The following is a 23,508-nucleotide window of genomic DNA, read 5'->3' as shown; positions in this document are numbered from 1 at the left end:
ATAACAAAGTACAAAAAACGTTTTAAAATAAAACCGTTACTGTCACTTTAAATTTTAAACTGAACACACTTTATTACTGAAAATGTGAAAAAGTATGAAGGAATTGTTCAAAATTCACCAAAATTTCACCACAGTGTCTTAAAGGCTTAAAAGTATTGCAAACCAAATTTGAAAGCTTTAACTCTTAAAATAACGGAACCGGAGCCGTTTTTATATTTAACCCCTATACAGTCCCTGGTATCTGCTTTGCTGAGACCCAACCAAGCCCAAAGGGGAATACGATACCAAATGACGCCTTCAGTAAGCTTTTTCTATGTATCTGAGCTCCTCACACATGCATCTGCATGTCTTGCTTCCCAAAAACAACTGCGCAATAGAGGCGCGAAAATGAGGCTCTGCCTATGATTAGAGAAGGCCCCCAGTGAAAAAGGTGTCCAATACAGTGCCTGCCGGTTATTTTACATAATTCCCAAGAATAAAATAACTCCTCAAAACTATGAAGTATTAAAAATGCTTATATATCAATCGTTTTAGCCCAGAAAAATGTCTACCAGTCTTTAAAGCCCTTGTGAAGCCCTTTATTCTTATTTAATAAAAATGGCTTACCGGATCCCATAGGGAAAATGACAGCTTCCAGCATTACCAAGTCTTGTTAGAAATGTGTCATACCTCAAGCAGCAAAAGTCTGCTCACTGTTTCCCCCAACTGAAGTTAATTCCTCTCAACAGTCCTGTGTGGAAACAGCCATCGATTTTAGTAACTGTTGCTAAAATCATTTTCCTCTTACAAACAGAAATCTTCATCTCTTTTCTGTTTCAGAGTAAATAGTACATACCAGCACTATTTTAAAATAACAAACTCTTGATTGAAGAATAAAAACTACATTTAAACACCAAAAAACTCTAAGCCATCTCCGTGGAGATGTTGCCTGTACAACGGCAAAGAGAATGACTGGGGAAGGCGGAGCCTAGGAGGGATCATGTGACCAGCTTTGCTGGGCTCTTTGCCATTTCCTGTTGGGGAAGAGAATATCCCACAAGGATGACGCCGTGGACCGGACACACCTATGTTGGAGAAACCTGAGTTTTTCGCAGCTAGTTTAGCTAATTGGAGAGCGGCATCAGTGATAAAAGAATTAGCCAGCTTTAGAGCATGAAGTCTATCCATGACCTATATGAAGTCTCCCTCTGGAGCGACTCCTCCAGGGCCTCGAACCAAAAAGCCGCTGCAGTAGTTACCGGAATAATGCAGGCAATTGGTTGAAGAAGAAAACCTTGCTGAACAAAAATTTTCTTCAGCAATCCTTCCAATTTTTTATCCATAGGATCTTTGAAAGCACAACTGTCCTCTATTGGTATAGTTGTACGCTTAGCAAGTGTTGAAACAGCCCCCTCTACCTTAGGGACCGTCTGCCACGCGTCCCGCCTGGGGTCGTTTATGGGGAACATTTTCTTAAAGATAAGGGGGAACAAAGGGTACACCTGGTCTCTCCCACTCCCTAGTCACAATATCCGCCACCCTCTTTGGGATCGGAAATGCCTCAGTGTATACAGGGACCTCTAAAAACCTGTCCATCTTACACAATTTTTCAGGGACCACCATGGGGTCACAATCATCCAGCGTAGCTAAAACCTCCTTAAGCAGGACGCGGAGGTGTTCCAGCTTAAATTTAAACGCTAAGGAATCTGACTCTGCCCGCTGAGAAACTTTTCCTGTGTCAGAAATTTCTCCCTCAGACAGGCCGTCCCTCACTGCTACTTCTGAGTTTTGTGAGGGTACTACAGATAAATCATCCAAAGCTTCTGATTGCTCATCCTCTGTATTTAAAACTGAGCTATTGCGCTTTTTTGGAAAAACTGGCAGTTTGGATAAAAATGCTGCAAGGGAATTATCCATTACTGCTGCTAATTGTTGTAAAGTAATAGGGGCCAATGCGCTAGAGGTACTAGGCATCGCTTGTGCGGGCGTAACTGGTGTCGACACATGGGGAGAGGAAGAAGGACTATCCTCATTACCCTCTGTTAAGGAATCATCTTGGGCTACATTTTTAAGTGTCACTGGATGGTCTTTAAAATGCTTAGATGTTTTAGCACACTTTACACATAAATGCAATGGGGGTACCGCCATGGCTTTTAAACATAAAGAACAAGGTCTATCTGAAGGCTCAGACATGTTTGACAGACTTAGACAGCACTACAATACAGAAAAAAATCACTTTTTGAAAAAAAACGTTACTGTGTCTTTAAATAATAAAAAGCACACACTTTTTTACCAAATCACCAAAAAACATCTGATCTTTATGAAATGTTCACCACATGATCCTAATGCTTTTAAATGATTGCACACAAATTTTCAAATCAATTAACCCCTTATTGCCCAAACCAGAGCAAATTGAAGTAAATAACCGGTTTAACCCACTACAGCACGGTGCCACAGTCTTTGCTGTGGCCCTACCTTCCTTTAGGGTTATTTGTAGAAGAAAATTAAGCCTCCCTGATGTCCTCCTGCACTCTCAGGACTCTACACGTGAAGCTGCATGAAGCTGTCTTGTAAATCAACTGCGCAACTGAGGCGCGAAAATGAGGCCCCCTCCCTCTTCATTCCAGAGTTATGGGGCCTTCCTGAGTCAGATTAGGTGTTTTATAATATGACAGGCGTAATAAAAACCCCAAAAGTGTTTCCAACGTTTCAAACACTTGAACAAATATAAGATTACACTAATAAAGTAATCAATTTAGCCCATCAAAGTGTCTACCAGTATTTAAGCCCTTAACTGAAGCCATCCTTCTATACAGCGTCTCAGAAAATGGCTTACCTTCCCTCATGGGGATTTCTGTCAGTCTTCTAGCATTACCAGGTCTTGTTAGAAAAAAATGACTGAGCATACCTTAAGCAGTTAAGCCTGCAAACTGTTCCCCCCAACTGAAGTTCTCCGGTACTCAACAGTCCTGTGTGGGAACAGCAATGGATTTTAGTTACAACATGCTAAAATCTTTTTCCTCTCAGCAGAAATCTTCATCACTTTCTGCCTCAGAGTAAATAGTACAAACCGGCACTATTTTAAAATAACAAACTCTTGATTGAAGAAATAAAAACTACAAATCTAACACCACAAACTCTTTACCCTCCCGTGGAGATGCTACTTGTTAGAGCGGCAAAGAGAATGACTGGGGGGGGCGGAGCCTGAGGGGAGCTATATGGACAGCTTTGCTGTGTGCTCTCTTTGCCACTTCCTGTAGGGATTGAGAATATCCCACAAGTAAGGATGAATCCGTGGACTGGATACACCAAGTAAGAGAAAAGGCTGCACATACCTTAATGCTGCTTGTAGCATGAAACCCGTCTCCACACTGAAGATGTCTCATGGTTACCTTCAGAAGTCTTGTGGGAACCAGCGTGGATCTTAGTTACAAATGCCAAGATCATCAAACCTCAGGGCAGAAATCTTCTTCCATATCCCCCTGAGGAAAAAAGTATGCACCGGTACCATTTAAAATAAAAAACTTCTTGATTGAAGAAACTAAAACCTCACTTTACCATGTCTTCCTAGTATAACACAGGCAAAGAGAATGACTGAGGGTGCAGAGGAAGGGGAGGGGCTATATATATATATACAGCTCTGCTGTGGTGCTCTTTGCCACTTCCTGCTTCCTGTTAGCAGGAGGTTAATATCCCACAAGTAAGGATGAAATCCGTGGACTCGTCATATCTTTGTAAAAGAAAAGGCGCCAATGTAAGAGACGCCTGCAAAGACCGCCATTAGTGGGCGTATGTAGAATTTACCACTCAGTCATCTCCCAGTCGGCATGTACTGATCTTATTGAACCGCCGGGAGATGATCAATAGCGTGTTATTTAAACAGTAGTTCTAGAATGTTTAAACACAGCAGATAACTCACGGTCGGCAAGATAGAATTATTGACCCGCCGGGAGACAACAAAAGACGCGCAATGTGAAAGACGCCTCCAAGGACCGCCCTTTGTGGGCGTATATGGAAGTTAACCACGCAATCATCTCTCGGTCAAAATTATTTTCTGTAACCGCCGGGAGATGAGCTAAAGTGCACGATAACGTAAAAAAGGCGCTTAACAACCCTGAAGCATAGCGAACAAAATCGCCCATTAGGCATCTCCCGGTCGGCATTGCTCTATTATGTAACCGCCGGTAGATGTGACAGATTATCAAGGGGAATCGGAACCCAGGCCCTGAGTCAATTATCCCACCTAGGGAAATATCAACAGAGCCATCTCCCGGGCGGCCTGTAGATCATGAAACCGCCGGGAGATTTTTACATGTGCGGTCTAAAAGTAAAACATACCTTAATTAAAAACCCATCTCTTTCTCAAAGGGCTTGTATTCACAACATGAGTGGTCACATCTGCCGAGTTCTTAATATCCTCTAAGAGTATATCCCGGCCCAGAAATACAAAATGGCACTTACCTCAGCAGCTGCCGACAGCAAAGGCAGCTCCCAGGTGTGTGAAGTCCTACTGCTCATATGAACCTGAGGATAACAAGGAAAATACTGAGTAAGGTCCCTCAGAGTTTTTTCCCCGAATAGGGCAGCAACAGTATATGGGAGGCACAGTGAGAATTATGTCCCAAAAGTTCCCATTGCTTTAAAGCCACCAAATGCTTCTCTTTTTACTGAAGAGACTGATCTGGTCTAGGCTACACCCTAGCGCAAAGTAGCACTCAGTGGCACCACCTAAAAAATAATAAACACTTGATTGAAGAATCTTCACTAACACCTCACTTTGCCATCTCCTATCTAACTAACACAGGCAAAGAGAATAACTGGGTTGGGAGGGAAGGGAGGAGCTATTTATACAGCTCTGCTGTGGTGCTCTTTGCCTCCTCCTGCTGACCAGGAGGCGATATCCCACAAGGATGAAATCCGTGGACTCATCGTTATCTTGAAAAAGAAATAAACGTTTATGATTCAGATACAGCATGCAATTTTGAACAACTTTCCAATTTAATTCCATTAACAAAATGTGCACAGTCATTTTAGATTTACACTTTTTGAGTCACCAGCTCTTACTGAGCATGTGCTAGAATTTCACAGAATATACGTATATGCATTTGTGATTGGCTGATGGTTGTTACATGATGCAGAAGGAGTGGAAATGGACATGACTGAAATCTGTCAGAAAAAAAAATCTACTAATCATTTGAAGTTCAGCCTAAGTGCTATCGCATTCTCTTTTTATTATGCATTTGCCGATTATGCAAATCTACTGTATTTACTGGTCCTTTAAGGATGCACAATCATGATAGGATACATTTTGATGATCATACACTACCCCTCTAACCTTTCCGTTTTTTTGCAACACAAAGGGCTCTTGGATAAGACTTATCTATGCAACTAAAAACTATGTTTATTTCCCACCCCTGAAAATGACTTATTCTGGAGCTATCCATTATCAAATAAATGTGTGTAAAAATATAGCACTGCAACAAATGTGCAAGTAGAAGTCATTCAAAATAAATCAATGTGCAACGAAGATTTAAGCATAAACCTGAAATTTTGGATTTGAAATTAAGCTATTTCTCAGTAGCTCACAATAAGCAAATATTTCATCTTTTTAAATATGATATAATAAAAATAAAATATTTATATTTTTAATTACCAGTCCATGGAATATGTTCCGGCTCATTCCCAGGTTCTTCCTTTTTATACAACGAGTTTTTATTTTGTCGATACTGACAAGCAGCGTGTAGCATATCCTTGAAAAAAATAAAATAAAAACAAACATACACATGCGTGTCAATAAACCAGTTAGAGAAGAAAACCAAGTAGCCCACAGACAAAAAAATGTAATTGACAGTGTGTTCAATATTTATATATACACAAACACACATATCTACTGTATACATACAGTATCTCACAAAAGTGACTACACCCCTCACATTTTTGTAAATATTTTATTATATCTTTTCATGTGACAACACTGAAGAAATGACACTTTGCTACAATGTAAAGTAGTAAGTGTACAGACTGCATAACAGTGTAGACACACACATACAGTTCTCAGCTCAAGAATGTCTGATGGCACAAGAAAGCTATGGGCGGGGCTATTGTCCAAGATTTTAAAAGACTTTGGACTGGACTTACCTGTTATCCAACGCTCTGAAGAAATGTAATTACCAAAAAGACAGAGCAAAGATATAACTGAGACATAAAGTTGTCATGTTCCCCTATAAAAAAAACCCCATCCACTTAAAGAAGATGCAGCTTATCAGGCTCTTTTTTGTGTTACTGGGTCACTGTCTTACTAGTTGTGTCATCTATGTCTCTCTCTGGAAATGGTTCTTTTATTACATACATCATATATTGTTTTAGTTTTTTTTTGGCATGAAGAGACGTCAATGCCTCTCTATTTGGAGCCCATTTGTGATAACTGTATCCTAGGTGCATTCTGCTGGTCTGCTAATGCGGTTTCTGCTAATTTTTGGATTATTCTTCATATTGATTAGGGTACTGATACCTGGATTCTGGCTCTACTGACCTTGATTCTGGGTTGTGTTTCTGTGGTTACTGTCCGTCAGGTTATGACATTTGGCTTGCTCCCGATTTCCCTTTAATTTGCTATTCTTTCTGGCTGCCTATACTTTACAGGTAACATACTAGGCTTATCCAGCACGATGGGAATACTAAATACAAACATTTATCAGTCAATTAGTCCATAGCCAGACTGACCTCTCTGTATAACCGTACAAAAGGACATAATGGTCCCAGCTGAGCTGGTCTGAGCTACATCTGGGTCAGTAATTGGGCAGAACTACAGTAACTGGACTCAAACCTCAAAATAATCACTTCTATGTTAATCACTTTAAATACAACTGAGCAAAATTTGCCAAATTTCGCACAGATATTTTCTTCAGATATTCTTTTTCCTGCAGCAACAGCCACTAATGTTCTCAAATTCCCTTACCTAATAAGATGAAACCCCAACTGAGTGTAGGAGAAAACTAAACCAATGTGTTTGCATTTTGCAGGGTAAAAACCCTAAAATCAGTGTCTCCTCTGGTTGAGAAGAATTCTAGTATTTTGGGCGATTCTGAAACATTTATAAGAACTCTTCTTATTATAATCGATGTTCATGAGAGAACAGCTGCAGTAGCCCAATATGCACCTCCAATTCAAACAGTACACACAACAAAGATTATTTACAGGACTTATTACCATTTGATTTTTCTTGAAACAGGATGAAAAAATTATCACGTTCATCAAATTCTCCACGATTAAATTCACTCAATATAAATCTGAAGAGTTCTCTTGACATCCAGAATGTGAAAATGATGTTCAAGAGGAGAGGGTGGAATGCTGCAAAAAGTTGGAGGTACATTCTCCAGATTTAGATTATCTTTCGACAAAACATTTGGTCTAAAGGAAGGAAGGGGTCTAAGAACCACTTTATGATGAAAATTAAGTATAAGGAGGTTTCCAAGAAAGAGAATGTAACAACCTTTTTGCAGAAGTGATTGCCACCAAGAATACTATTTTTAAAGTGAGAAGTGTAAACAAAACCACTGGAAATGGTTCAAATGGAGCTTGACAAAAGGAATCCAAAACTAAAATTGAGATTCCAAGGGGGGACCAATTCATTAATGTAATCTCATTGTTTACAATTTCTTGTTGGAGTAAGAATCTCTAAGCCAGTTTAATCTAACCCAAGTTATCACAACAAGTGAGACTAGATATCTCCCTGGACGTTTTGCAACACCAACAATATACTGGAGTACAAGATATATCATCTCCCTGGAAGTTTGTACCAACCCTAGTCCAAGTTACCAGAGTAGGTGAGACTTGAGTACAACAGATATAATCTCTCTGACAGTTTTGTAAACAAACAATAATATATTTTGCAGAGCTTTAAAGGATTTTCGACAGCAAAAGAGGCCTGACACCACAAAGTACCATAACGATGTCATATGTTTCCTGGAACTTCAAAAGATGTACACAGTCTATGTCCTATTCACAGGGTCCTAAATCCACATGACCCAGCATTAAAGGAGACAGTTTATGCTCAAGTCTCTGCAAGGTTCACAACTGACAGATGTAATTTCTTGGATAAAGGTGACACCTACAGGTAGTTTACTTTTTGGAATAACAAACTGGACATAAATTTAAAATTTGATTGATCTTCATGGTATGGCGGTATGGCTGTATGGCTATAAATATGCTGTGCAAAGAACATGAAAAAAACAACATAATTTATGCTTACCAGATTAAATCCTTTCCTTCCGGATAGGGAGAGTCCACGGCTTCATTCCTTACTGTTGGGAAATACAACACCTGGCAACTAGGAGGAGGCAAAGACACCCCATCCAAAGGCTTAAAGGGACAGTAAACAACAGAATGTTTGTTGTTTAAAAAGGTAGATAATCCCTTTATTACCCGTTCCCCAGTTTTGCATAAACACAATTATAATACACGTTTTACCTCTGTAATTACCTTGTATCTAAGCCTCTGGAAACTGCCCCCTTATTTCAGTTCTTTTGACAGACTTGCATTTTTAGCCAATCAGTGCTCACTCCTAGGAGCTTCACATGCCTGAGCTCAATGTTATCTATATGAAACACATAAACTAACTCCCTCTAGTGGTGAAAAACTGTCAAAATGCTTTAAGATTAGAGGCGGCCTTCAAGGTCTAAGAAATTAGCATATGAACCTCCTAGGTTTAGCTTTCAACTAAGAATACCAAGAGAACAAAGCAAAATTGGTAATAAAAGTAAATTGGAAAGTTGTTTCAATTGCATGCCCTATCTGAATCATAAAAAGTTTATTTTTGACTTGACTGTCTCTTTAAATATCTCTCCCACTTCCTCATTACCCCAGTCATTCTGCTGAGGGAACAAGGAAAAGTAGGAGAAACAGAGTTTAAATGGTGCCAGAAAAATAAAAACAGAATTTATGTTTACCTGATAAATTTCTTTCTCCTACGGTGTGTCCGGTGCACGGCTTCATCCTTACTTGTGGGATATTCTCATTCCCTACAGGAAATGGCAAAGAGAGCACACAGCAAAGCTGTCCATATAGCCCCCCCTCTGGCTCCGCCCCGCAGTCATTCGACCGACGGTTAGGAGAAAAAGGAGAAACTATAAGGTGCCGTGGTGACTGTAGTGTACAGAAAAATAAAAATTTTAAACCTGACTAAAAGCCAGGGCGGGCCGTGGACCGGACACACCGTAGGAGAAAGAAATTTATCAGGTAAACATAAATTCTGTTTTCTCCTACATTGGTGTGTCCGGTCCACGGCTTCATCCTTACTTGTGGGAACCAATACCAAAGCTTTAGGACACGGATGAAGGGAGGGAACAAGTCAGGTAACCTAAACGAAAGGCACCACAGCTTGCAAAACCTTTCTCCCAAAAATAGCCTCCGAAGAAGCATAAGTATCGAATCTAACACCACATACTCTTTACCATCCCCGTGGAGATGCTACTTGTTCAGAGCGGCAAAGAGAATGACTGGGGGGCGGAGCCAGAGGGGGGGTTATATGGACAGCTTTGCTGTGTGCTCTCTTTGCCATTTCCTGTAGGGAATGAGAATATCCCACAAGTAAGGATGAAGCCGTGGTCCGGACACACCAATGTAGGAGAAATAAATAATAGGGGACCACCCCATAGACAAGAAAAAATGGACACAGGAACTTGGACTCTCTCTATCCGGAAGGAAAGGAATTTATCTGGTAAGCATAAAACAGAATTTATGTTTACCTGATAAATTACTTTCTCCAACGGTGTGTCCGGTCCACGGCGTCATCCTTACTTGTGGGATATTCTCTTCCCCAACAGGAAATGGCAAAGAGCCCAGCAAAGCTGGTCACATGATCCCTCCTAGGCTCCGCCTACCCCAGTCATTCGACCGACGTTAAGGAGGAATATTAGCATAGGAGAAACCATATGGTACCGTGGTGACTGTAGTTAAAGAAAATAAATTATCAGACCTGATTAAAAAAACCAGGGCGGGCCGTGGACCGGACACACCGTTGGAGAAAGTAATTTATCAGGTAAACATAAATTCTGTTTTCTCCAACATAGGTGTGTCCGGTCCACGGCGTCATCCTTACTTGTGGGAACCAATACCAAAGCTTTAGGACACGGATGAAGGGAGGGAGCAAATCAGGTCACCTAAATGGAAGGCACCACGGCTTGCAAAACCTTTCTCCCAAAAATAGCCTCAGAAGAAGCAAAAGTATCAAACTTGTAAAATTTGGTAAAAGTGTGCAGTGAAGACCAAGTCGCTGCCCTACATATCTGATCAACAGAAGCCTCGTTCTTGAAGGCCCATGTGGAAGCCACAGCCCTAGTGGAATGAGCCGTGATTCTTTCGGGAGGCTGCCGTCCGGCAGTCTCGTAAGCCAATCTGATGATGCTTTTAATCCAAAAAGAGAGAGAGGTAGAAGTTGCTTTTTGACCTCTCCTTTTACCGGAATAAACAACAAACAAGGAAGATGTTTGTCTAAAATCCTTTGTAGCATCTAAATAGAATTTTAGAGCGCGAACAACATCCAGATTGTGCAACAAACGTTCCTTCTTTGACACTGGTTTCGGACACAGAGAAGGTACGATAATCTCCTGGTTAATGTTTTTGTTAGAAACAACTTTTGGAAGAAAACCAGGTTTAGTACGTAAAACCACCTTATCTGCATGAAACACCAGATAAGGAGGAGAACACTGCAGAGCAGATAATTCTGAAACTCTTCTAGCAGAAGAAATCGCAACTAAAAACAAAACTTTCCAAGATAATAACTTAATATCAACGGAATGTAGGGGTTCAAACGGAACCCCCTGAAGAACTGAAAGAACTAAGTTGAGACTCCAAGGAGGAGTCAAAGGTTTGTAAACAGGCTTAATTCTAACCAGAGCCTGAACAAAGGCTTGAACATCTGGCACAGCTGCCAGCTTTTTGTGAAGTAACACAGACAAGGCAGAAATCTGTCCCTTCAGGGAACTAGCAGATAATCCTTTTTCCAATCCTTCTTGAAGGAAGGATAGAATCTTAGGAATCTTAACCTTATCCCAAGGGAATCCTTTAGATTCACACCAACAGATATATTTTTTCCAAATTTTGTGGTAAATCTTTCTAGTTACAGGCTTTCTGGCCTGAACAAGAGTATCGATAACAGAATCTGAGAACCCTCGCTTCGATAAGATCAAGCGTTCAATCTCCAAGCAGTCAGCTGGAGTGAAACCAGATTCGGATGTTCGAACGGACCCTGAACAAGAAGGTCTCGTCTCAAAGGTAGCTTCCAAGGTGGAGCCGATGACATATTCACCAGATCTGCATACCAAGTCCTGCGTGGCCACGCAGGAGCTATCAAGATCACCGACGCCCTCTCCTGATTGATCCTGGCTACCAGCCTGGGGATGAGAGGAAACGGCGGGAACACATAAGCTAGTTTGAAGGTCCAAGGTGCTACTAGTGCATCCACTAGAGCCGCCTTGGGATCCCTGGATCTGGACCCGTAGCAAGGAACTTTGAAGTTCTGACGAGAGGCCATCAGATCCATGTCTGGAATGCCCCACAGCTGAGTGACTTGGGCAAAGATTTCCGGATGGAGTTCCCACTCCCCCGGATGCAATGTCTGACGACTCAGAAAATCCGCTTCCCAATTTTCCACTCCTGGGATGTGGATAGCAGACAGGTGGCAGGAGTGAGACTCCGCCCATAGAATGATTTTGGTCACTTCTTCCATCGCTAGGGAACTCCTTGTTCCCCCCTGATGGTTGATGTACGCAACAGTTGTCATGTTGTCTGATTGAAACCGTATGAACTTGGCCCTCGCTAGCTGAGGCCAAGCCTTGAGAGCATTGAATATCGCTCTCAGTTCCAGAATATTTATCGGTAGAAGAGATTCTTCCCGAGACCAAAGACCCTGAGCTTTCAGGGATCCCCAGACCGCGCCCCAGCCCATCAGACTGGCGTCGGTCGTGACGATGACCCACTCCGGTCTGCGGAATGTCATCCCTTGTGACAGGTTGTCCAGGGACAGCCACCAACGGAGTGAGTCTCTGGTCCTCTGATTTACTTGTATCTTCGGAGACAAGTCTGTATAGTCCCCATTCCACTGACTGAGCATGCACAGTTGTAATGGTCTTAGATGAATGCGCGCAAAAGGAACTATGTCCATTGCCGCTACCATCAAACCGATCACTTCCATGCACTGCGCTATGGAAGGAAGAGGAACGGAATGAAGTATCCGACAAGAGTCTAGAAGTTTTGTTTTTCTGGCCTCTGTCAGAAAAATCCTCATTTCTAAGGAGTCTATTATTGTTCCCAAGAAGGGAACCCTTGTTGACGGAGATAGAGAACTCTTTTCCACGTTCACTTTCCATCCGTGAGATCTGAGAAAGGCCAGGACAATGTCCGTGTGAGCCTTTGCTTGAGGAAGGGACGACGCTTGAATCAGAATGTCGTCCAAGTAAGGTACTACAGCAATGCCCCTTGGTCTTAGCACAGCTAGAAGGGACCCTAGTACCTTTGTGAAAATCCTTGGAGCAGTGGCTAATCCGAAAGGAAGCGCCACGAACTGGTAATGCTTGTCCAGGAATGCGAACCTTAGGAACCGATGATGTTCCTTGTGGATAGGAATATGTAGATACGCATCCTTTAAATCCACCGTGGTCATGAATTGACCTTCCTGGATGGAAGGAAGAATAGTTCGAATGGTTTCCATCTTGAACGATGGAACCTTGAGAAACTTGTTTGAGATCTTGAGATCTAAGATTGGTCTGAACGTTCCCTCTTTTTTGGGAACTATGAACAGATTGGAGTAGAACCCCATCCCTTGTTCTCTTAATGGAACAGGATGAATCACTCCCATTTTTAACAGGTCTTCTACACAATGTAAGAATGCCTGTCTTTTTATGTGGTCTGAAGACAACTGAGACCTGTGGAACCTCCCCCTTGGGGGAAGCCCCTTGAATTCCAGAAGATAACCTTGGGAGACTATTTCTAGCGCCCAAGGATCCAGAACATCTCTTGCCCAAGCCTGAGCGAAGAGAGAGAGTCTGCCCCCCACCAGATCCGGTCCCGGATCGGGGGCCAACATTTCATGCTGTCTTGGTAGCAGTGGCAGGTTTCTTGGCCTGCTTTCCCTTGTTCCAGCCTTGCATTGGTCTCCAAGCTGGCTTGGCTTGAGAAGTATTACCCTCTTGCTTAGAGGACGTAGCACTTTGGGCTGGTCCGTTTCTACGAAAGGGACGAAAATTAGGTTTATTTTTTGCCTTGAAAGGCCGATCCTGAGGAAGGGCGTGGCCCTTACCCCCAGTGATATCAGAGATAATCTCTTTCAAGTCAGGGCCAAACAGCGTTTTCCCCTTGAAAGGAATGTTAAGTAGCTTGTTCTTGGAAGACGCATCAGCTGACCAAGATTTCAACCAAAGCGCTCTGCGCGCCACAATAGCAAACCCTGAATTCTTAGCCGCTAACCTAGCCAATTGCAAAGTGGCGTCTAGGGTGAAAGAATTAGCCAATTTGAGAGCATTGATTCTGTCCATAATCTCCTCATAAGGGGGAGAATCACTATCGACCGCCTTTATCAGCTCATCGAACCAGAAACATGCGGCTGTAGCTAGAGGGACAATGCATGAAATAGGTTGTAGAAGGTAACCCTGCTGAACAAACATCTTTTTAAGTAAACCTTCTAAATTTTTATCCATAGGATCTTTAAAAGCACAACTATCCTCTATGGGTATAGTGGTGCGTTTGTTTAAAGTGGAAACCGCTCCCTCGACCTTGGGGACTGTCTGCCATAAGTCCTTTCTGGGGTCGACCATAGGAAACAATTTTTTAAATATGGGGGGAGGGACGAAAGGAATACCGGGCCTTTCCCATTCTTTATTAACAATGTCCGCCACCCGCTTGGGTATAGGAAAAGCTTCTGGGAGTCCCGGGACCTCTAGGAACTTGTCCATTTTACATAGTTTCTCTGGGATGACCAACTTGTCACAATCATCCAGAGTGGATAATACCTCCTTGAGCAGAATGCAGAGATGTTCCAACTTAAATTTAAACGTAATCACATCAGGTTCAGCTTGTTGAGAAATGTTCCCTGAATCAGTAATTTCTCCCTCAGACAAAACCTCCCTGGCCCCATCAGACTGGGTTAGGGGCCCTTCAGAACCATTATTATCAGCGTCGTCATGCTCTTCAGTATCTAAAACAGAGCAGTCACGCTTACGCTGGTAAGTGTTCATTTTGGCTAAAATGTTTTTGACAGAATTATCCATTACAGCCGTTAATTGTTGCATAGTAAGGAGTATTGGCGCGCTAGATGTACTAGGGGCCTCCTGAGTGGGCAAGACTCGTGTAGACGAAGGAGGGAATGATGCAGTACCATGCTTACTCCCCTCACTTGAGGAATCATCTTGGGCATCATTGTCATTGTCACATAAATCACATTTATTTAAATGAATAGGAATTCTGGCTTCCCCACATTCAGAACACAGTCTATCTGGTAGTTCAGACATGTTAAACAGGCATAAACTTGATAGCAAAGTACAAAAAACGTTTTAAAATAAAACCGTTACTGTCACTTTAAATTTTAAACTGAACACACTTTATTACTGCAATTGCGAAAAAACATGAAGGAATTGTTCAAAATTCACCAAATTTTCACCACAGTGTCTTAAAGCCTTAAAAGTATTGCACACCAAATTTGGAAGCTTTAACCCTTAAAATAACGGAACCGGAGCCGTTTTTAACTTTAACCCCTTTACAGTCCCTGGTATCTGCTTTGCTGAGACCCAACCAAGCCCAAAGGGGAATACGATACCAAATGACGCTTCAGAAAGTCTTTTCTAAGTATCAGAGCTCCTCTCACATGCGACTGCATGTCATGCCTCTCAAAAACAAGTGCGCAACACCGGCGCGAAAATGAGGCTCTGCCTATGATTTGGGAAAGCCCCTAAATAATAAGGAGTCTAAAACAGTGCCTGCCGATATTATTATATCAAAATACCCAGATAAAATGATTCCTCAAGGCTAAATATGTGTTAATAATGAATCGATTTAGCCCAGAAAAAGTCTACAGTCTTAATAAGCCCTTGTGAAGCCCTTATTTACGATCTTTATAAACATGGCTTACCGGATCCCATAGGGAAAATGACAGCTTCCAGCATTACATCGTCTTGTTAGAATGTGTCATACCTCAAGCAGCAAGAGACTGCTCACTGTTCCCCCAACTGAAGTTAATTGCTCTCAACAGTCCTGTGTGGAACAGCCATGGATTTTAGTGATGGTTGCTAAAATCATTTTCCTCATACAAACAGAAATCTTCACCTCTTTTCTGTTTCTGAGTAAATAGTACATACCAGCACTATTTTAAAATAACAAACTCTTGATTGAATAATAAAAACTACAGTTAAACACTAAAAAACTCTAAGCCATCTCCATGGAGATGTTGCCTGTACAACGGCAAAGAGAATGACTGGGGTAGGCGGAGCCTAGGAGGGATCATGTGACCAGCTTTGCTGGGCTCTTTGCCATTTCCTGTTGGGGAAGAGAATATCCCACAAGTAAGGATGACGCCGTGGACCGGACACACCTATGTTGGAGAAATTATGTTTTCCTTCCTAAGATAGGGAGAGTTCACTGCTTCATTCCTTACTGTTGGGAAAACTATACCCAAGCTCCAGAGGACACTGAATGAATAACGGGAGGGAACAAAAATGAAGAGGCGGACCCTATTCTGAGGGCACCACAGCATGCAAAATTTTTCTCCCGAAAGCTGCTTCAGCCAAAGCAAAAACATCAAACTTGTAAAATTTTGAAAAAGTATGTAAGCAGGACTAGGTAGCCACCATACAAATCTGATTCATAGAGGCCTCGTTCTTAAAGTCCCAAGAGGAAGCCCCTGCTCTAGTGGAATGAGCCATTATCCTCTCAGGACGATGATGTCCCACTGTCTCGTAAGCTAAGCGGATGACACCCCTTAACCAAAAAGATAGGGAAGTCTAAGTAGTCTTTCTGCTCGTTACGCTTCCCTGAATAGATAACAAAGAGGAAGATTGTCTAAACTCCTTAGTAGCCTAAGGCACGAACCACATCCAAATTGTGAATTAAGCGTTCCTTCAATGATAAGGATTAGGACACAAGGAAGGAACCACAATCTTCTGATTGATGCTGCGATCTGACAAAACCTTAGGAAGAAAACATAATTTAGTATGTAAAATTGCCTTATCAGCATAAAAAAAAAAAATCAGATAAGGGGGCTCACATTGCAAAGCAGAGATCTCAGAAACTCTGCGCGCAGAAGCAATAGCCAATAAAGATTATCCAAGATAACAATTTAATGTCAGCGGAATGCAGAGGCTCAAACGGAACCTTTTGCAAAATCCGAAGAACAAGATTTAGGTTTCAAGGAGGAACCCCAGATCTAAACACAGGTCTGATCCAAATCAGAGCCTTAACAAAGGACAGCAGTCAGGAAGCTCAGCCAGTCTCTTGTGCAATAAAACCGACATGGACGAAATCTGTCCCCTCAAGGAACTAGCAGAAAGGCCCTTCTCCGGCCCATCCTAGAGAAAAGATAAGATCCTGGCAACCTTAACTCTGTGCCAGGAAAAAACGATCTTCGCACCAGAATAAGTAGGTCCTCTACACCTTGTGGTAGATACGCATAGTAACTGGTTTACGAGCTTGAATAAGAGTATCAATGACACTCTCAGAGAAACCTCTCTTGGCTAAGACTAAGCGTTCAATCTCCATGCAGTCAGCCTCAGAGAATCTAGATTGATGAACAAATGGACCTTCTATCAGCAGGTCTCTGTGACAAGCTAACTTCCACGGAGGAGATGAGGACATCCCCACTAGATCTGCGAACCACGTCCTTCACGGCCACAATGGAGAAATCAGGATTACTGATGCTCGCTCCTGCTTGATGCGGGCCATACCTGGGTAGCTTGGTATTGAGACGGGACGCCATGAGATCTATCTCCGGCGTCCCCCACTTGCTGCATATCTCTGCAAAAAACACGGAATAGAGAGGCCATTCCCCTGGATGGAAGGATTGCCTGCTGAGAAAATCCGCTTTCCCGTTGTCCACACCCGGAATGTGGATCGTTGACAGTGAACAGCTGTGGGCCTCCGCCCACTCCAGAATCTGAGATACTTCCCTTCATCGCCAAGGAACTTCTCATTCCCCCCTGATGGTTGATGTAAGCCACCGAGGTTATATTGTCTGATTGGAATCTGATAAACGGGGACAAACCCAGAAGTGGCCAAGTCTTCAAGGCCTTGAAGATTGCCCGTAGTTCCAAAATATTGATCGGGAGGAAGGACTCCACAACCCCTGTGCCTTCCTGGCACGCCAAACAGCTCCCCATTCGGATAGACTTGCGTCCGTAGTCACAATCTCCCAAGATGGTCTTAAGAAGCATGTCCCTCGGGACAGATGATCTGGACCAATCCCTCACTGCTGGCACATTTCCTGACACATTCAAGCATGCGTCAATCATACTAATCCTAAAAAAGCCCTCGCTTGACCCCTCCACGCCTTCTAACTATCGACCGGTCTCCTTACTTCCCTTTGCTTCAAAATTATTGGAACGACTAGTCAATAATCGGCTAACTCAATTTCTCACAACTAACTCCTTACTTGATCCACTACAATCTGGTTTCCGCCCTAAACACTCAACAGAAACCGCTCTTGCTAAAGTAACAAATGACCTGTTATCAGCTAAAGCAAAAGGCCATTACTCCTTACTAATTCTTCTTGACCTGTCTGCAGCTTTTGACACAGTTGACCATCCTCTCCTCCTAAAAATACTACATTCATTTGGCATCCGAGACACAGCCCTCTCCTGGTTTGCATCATATCTTTCAAATCGCTTGTTTTCAGTTTCCTTTAACAACATATCTTGTGATCCTATGCCTTTCTCAGTTGGAGTACCGCAAGGCTCTGTCTTGGGTCCCTTGCTTTTCTCTCTTTATACATCCTGCCTTGGAAAACTTATAGCCTCCTTTGGATTCCAGTACAACCTATATGCTGATGATACCCAAATCTATCTTTCCTCTCCTGATATCTCTCCCTCTTTACTCAGATTTCTGACTGCCACTCTGCAATTTTTTCTTGGATGTCTTCACACTACCTCCAACTCAATCTGTCCAAAACTGAGCTGCTTCTTATTCCCCCCTCTTCGAGACATCCGACACCTGACATTTCTCTGATGGTTGGAGACTCTATTCTCAACACCTCACCCCACGTCCGCTGCCTTGGGGTCACACTAGACTCAGAACTCACATTCAACCCACATATACAAACGCTTACCAAATCCTGCCGTTCACACCTACGCAACATTTCCAAAATTTGTCCCTTCCTTACTCAAAAAAACTACAAAAATACTTATTCATTGCCTCATCCTGTCACGCATTGATTATTGCAATCTACTCTTAAATGGCATTCCAAAACACAGCCTCTCCTCCCTCCAATCTATTATGAATGCTTCTGCTAGACTCATCCACCTAAGTCAATGATCTACATCAGCTGCTCCGCTCTGCCAGTCTACACTGGCTCCCCATACACTCCAGAATACAATTTAAAGTATTAGCCCTAACCTACAAAGCACTCAACAGTCTAACTCCCAACTATATTTCCTCTCTCATCGTGAAATATTCCCCATCCCGTCCTCTTCGATCAACCTCTGACCTACGTCTCTACACTCCTGTTATCTCTACATCCCATTCCCGCCTCCAAGACTTCGCACGTGCTGCTCCTGTCCTCTGGAACTCTCTACCCCACTCCATCAGACTATCTCCAACCTTGTACAGCTTCAGAAGATCCTTGAAAACCCACCTATTCAGAGAGGCTTACCATCTCTCCTCCATCCCGCATCCGAACCAAGCTAATACATGTACATGAACTGCCTGACTCACTGCTGCAAATACAACCGATGTAACAAGCTACCCCAACCTTATGTCTCTGCACCCTAAACCTATAGACTGTGAGCTCTCCGGAGCAGGGCCCTCTTCCTCCTGTGCTAGATTTGCTTAGTCTTGTTATGTTTTGTATTGTATCACAAATCTTTGTCATTGTATACCCCTATCAGTGTACCCAGCGCTACGGAATTTGGTGGCGCTATACAAATAAATGATAATAATCTGGACAGAGCCACCAAGAGAGTGATTCTCTCGACCGGCTGTCTAATACAATCTGTTGAGACAGATGTAAATGATCACCGTTCCACTGCCTCAACATGCACACTTATAAAAGGTTTGAGACGAAACCTGGCAAAAGGAATGATGTCCATGCAGGATACCATGAGACCAATCACCTCCATACACTGAGCCATAGAGGGACTCAAGGAGGTCTGGAGGGCAAGACATGCCAAAGTTAGCTTGCAACGTCTCTGGTCGGTTAGAAATATCCTCATAGATATAGAGTCTATTATAGTACCCAGGAATTCTACCCTGGTACTTGGGATAAGAGAACTCTTTTCCAAGTTTATCTTCCATCCATGTGATCAAAGAAGACTGAGAAGGGACTCCGAGAATTCTTCCGCAAGACTAAAGGATGGTGTACTTGCACCAGAATATCATCCAAGTAAGGGGCTACTGCAATACCATGAGTTCTGGCAACGGCTAGAAGAGCCCCTAGAACCTACGTAAAGATTCTTAGAGCAGTAGCTAGACCAAACGGAAGGGCAATGAACTAGAAGTGCAAACCTCAGGAACTGAAAATGTTCCCTGTGGATTGGAACATGAAGGTAAGCGTCCTTCAGATCTAAAGTTGTCAAACTGGCCTTCCTGAATTAAAGGAAGGATTTACCTTATCTCCATCTTGAAGGAAGGGACACTGAGAAATTTGTTTAAGCACTTTATGTCAAGAATTGGGTGGAAAATTCTCTCCTTCTTTGGGACCACGAAAAGGTTTGAATAAAACCCCAAACCTCTTTCTTCGATAGGCACCGGGACAACAACTCCTGAGGAGGAGAGATCCCGAACACACCCTAGAAAGGCATCCCTCTTTTCTGGTCTGGTAGACAGATTTGAGAGAAGTTATCTGCCCCTTGAAGGATGAGATTTGAAGCCTATCTTGTATCCCTGAGATACCCACTCCAGGTCCCACGGATCCTGTATGTCGAACCAGGCGTCTGAAAAAAGAGACAGTCTGCCACCTACACGATATGATCCCGTATCGGGGGCCGCCCCTTTATGTCTATTTGTTTTCGGTAGGTTTCTTTTTCTGCTTGGATTTATTCCAAGACTGAGCCAGCTTCCAAGTACTCTTAGATTTCTCTGGCTTGGAGGAGGATTGTTGTCGTTGGGATTTGTCAGAGTGAAAGGAACGAAAATTAGAAGATTGTCGTCCCTCAGACTTCTTATCTTGCGGTAGAAAGGAAGGCCTGGTTCAAATAAAATCTTTGCCTTAAAAGAAAGAGAAAGGAGTCTGGACTTAGAAGTCAAATCCGCAGACAACGAACAGAGCGCCTGGCGGGCTAGCACCACAAAGCCAGAGGCCTTTGCATTTAGGCGAATAATTTGCATGTTCGCATCACAGATTAAAAAAAAATAGCAATTCTCAGAGCTTTAATTCTGTCTTGAATATCCTCGATGGGAGACTCCACCTCAATAAAACATAATTTATGTAAGAACTTACCTGATAAATTCATTTCTTTCATATTAGCAAGAGTCCATGAGCTAGTGACGTATGGGATATACATTCCTACCAGGAGGGGCAAAGTTTCCCAAACCTCAAAATGCCTATAAATACACCCCTCACCACACCCACAATTCAGTTTAACGAATAGCCAAGAAGTGGGGTGATAAAAAAGTGCGAAAGCATATAAAATAAGGAATTGGAATAATTGTGCTTTATACAAAATCATAACCACCACAAAAAAAGGGCGGGCCTCATGGACTCTTGCTAATATGAAAGAAATGAATTTATCAGGTAAGTTCTTACATAAATTATGTTTTCTTTCATGTAATTAGCAAGAGTCCATGAGCTAGTGACGTATGGGATAATGACTACCCAAGATGTGGATCTTTCCACACAAGAGTCACTAGAGAGGGAGGGATAAAATAAAGACAGCCAATTCCTGCTGAAAATAATCCACACCCAAAATAAAGTTTAATGAAAAACATAAGCAGAAGATTCAAACTGAAACCGCTGCCTGAAGTACTTTTCTACCAAAAACTGCTTCAGAAGAAGAAAATACATCAAAATGATAGAATTTAGTAAAAGTATGCAAAGAGGACCAAGTTGCTGCTTTGCAGATCTGGTCAACCGAAGCTTCATTCCTAAACGCCCAGGAAGTAGAAACTGACCTAGTAGAATGAGCTGTAATTCTCTGAGGCGGAGTTTTACCCGACTCAACATAGGCAAGATGAATTAAAGATTTCAACCAAGATGCCAAAGAAATGGCAGAAGCTTTCTGGCCTTTTCTAGAACCGGAAAAGATAACAAATAGACTAGAAGTCTTATGGAAAGATTTCGCAGCTTCAACATAATATTTCAAAGCTCTAACAACATCCAAAGAATGCAACGATTTCTCCTTAGAATTCTTAGGATTAGGACATAATGAAGGAACCACAATTTCTCTACTAATGTTGTTGGAATTCACAACTTTAGGTAAAAATTCAAAAGAAGTTCGCAACACCGCCTTATCCTGATGAAAAATCAGAAAAGGAGACTCACAAGAAAGAGCAGATAATTCAGAAATTCTTCTGGCAGAAGAGATGGCCAAAAGGAACAAAACTTTCCAAGAAAGTAATTTAATGTCCAATGAATGCATAGGTTCAAACGGAGGAGCTTGAAGAGCTCCCAGAACCAAATTCAAACTCCAAGGAGGAGCAATTGACTTAATGACAGGTTTTATACGAACCAAAGCTTGTACAAAACAATGAATATCAGGAAGAATAGCAATCTTTCTGTGAAAAAGAACAGAAAGAGCAGAGATTTGTCCTTTCAAAGAACTTGCGGACAAACCCTTATCTAAACCATCCTGAAGGAACTGTAAAATTCTCGGTATTCTAAAAGAATGCCAGGAAAAATGATGAGAAAGACACCAAGAAATATAAGTCTTCCAGACTCTATAATATATCTCTCGAGATACAGATTTACGAGCCTGTAACATAGTATTAATCACAGAGTCAGAGAAACCTCTTTGACCAAGAATCAAGCGTTCAATCTCCATACCTTTAAATTTAAGGATTTCAGATCCTGATGGAAAAAAGGACCTTGTGACAGAAGGTCTGGTCTTAACGGAAGAGTCCACGGTTGGCAAGAGGCCATCCGGACAAGATCCGCATACCAAAACCTGTGAGGCCATGCCGGAGCTACCAGCAGAACAAACGAGCATTCCTTCAGAATCTTGGAGATTACCCTTGGAAGAAGAACTAGAGGCGGAAAGATATAGGCAGGATGATACTTCCAAGGAAGTGATAATGCATCCACTGCCTCCGCCTGAGGATCCCGGGATCTGGACAGATACCTGGGAAGTTTCTTGTTTAGATGGGACGCCATCAGATCTATTTCTGGAAGTTCCCACATTTGAACAATCTGAAGAAATACCTCTGGGTGAAGAGACCATTCGCCCGGATGCAACGTTTGGCGACTGAGATAATCCGCTTCCCAATTGTCTACACCTGGGATATGAACCGCAGAGATTAGACAGGAGCTGGATTCCGCCCAAACCAAAATTCGAGATACTTCTTTCATAGCCAGAGGACTGTGAGTCCCTCCTTGATGATTGATGTATGCCACAGTTGTGACATTGTCTGTCTGAAAACAAATGAACGATTCTCTCTTCAGAAGAGGCCAAAACTGAAGAGCTCTGAAAATTGCACGGAGTTCCAAAGTATTGATCGGTAATCTCATCCCCTGAGATTCCCAAACTCCTTGTGCCGTCAGAGATCCCCACACAGCTCCCCAACCTGTGAGACTTGCATCTGTTGAAATTACAGTCCAGGTCGGAAGCACAAAAGAAGCCCCCTGAATTAAACGATGGTGATCTGTCCACCATGTTAGAGAGTGTCGAACAATCGGTTTTAAAGATATTAATTGAGATATCTTCGTGTAATCCTTGCACCATTGATTCAGCATACAGAGCTGAAGAGGTCGCATGTGAAAACGAGCAAAGGGGATCGCGTCCGATGCAGCAGTCATAAGACCTAGAATTTCCATGCATAAGGCTACCGAAGGGAATGATTGTGACTGAAGGTTTCGACAAGCTGTAATCAACTTTAGACGTCTCTTGTCTGTTAAAGACAGAGTCATGGACACTGAATCTATCTGGAAACCCAGAAAGATTACCCTTGTCTGAGGAATCAAAGAACTTTTTGGTAAATTGATCCTCCAACCATGATCTTGAAGAAACAACACAAGTCGATTCGTATGAGATTCTGCTAAATGTAAAGACTGAGCAAGTACCAAGATATCGTCCAAATAAGGAAATACCACAATACCCTGTTCTCTGATTACAGACAGCAGGGCACCGAAAACCTTTGTAAAAATTCTTGGAGCTGTAGCTAGGCCAAACGGCAGAGCCACAA

At 42.5% G+C, this 23,508-nt stretch overlaps 1 protein-coding gene across 1 annotated transcript in view; it reads right to left on the bottom strand.

Moving 5' to 3' along the window:
- Nucleotides 1-23,508, bottom strand: part of NUP133 (nucleoporin 133) — a 750,179-nt gene that overhangs the window by 350,580 nt on the left and 376,091 nt on the right. The window contains exon 16 of the mRNA XM_053712280.1: nt 5,633-5,729. Within this exon, the coding sequence (XP_053568255.1) occupies nt 5,633-5,729 (97 nt within the window). The remainder of the gene's footprint in view (nt 1-5,632; nt 5,730-23,508) is intronic.

Source organism: Bombina bombina, chromosome 4 (assembly GCF_027579735.1).
Source record: "Bombina bombina isolate aBomBom1 chromosome 4, aBomBom1.pri, whole genome shotgun sequence".
In the NCBI taxonomy this organism is placed as follows: Eukaryota; Metazoa; Chordata; class Amphibia; order Anura; family Bombinatoridae; genus Bombina; species Bombina bombina.
The sequence above is the reverse complement of the archived record's forward strand: the minus strand, read 5'-3'. Positions and strand labels throughout refer to the sequence as shown.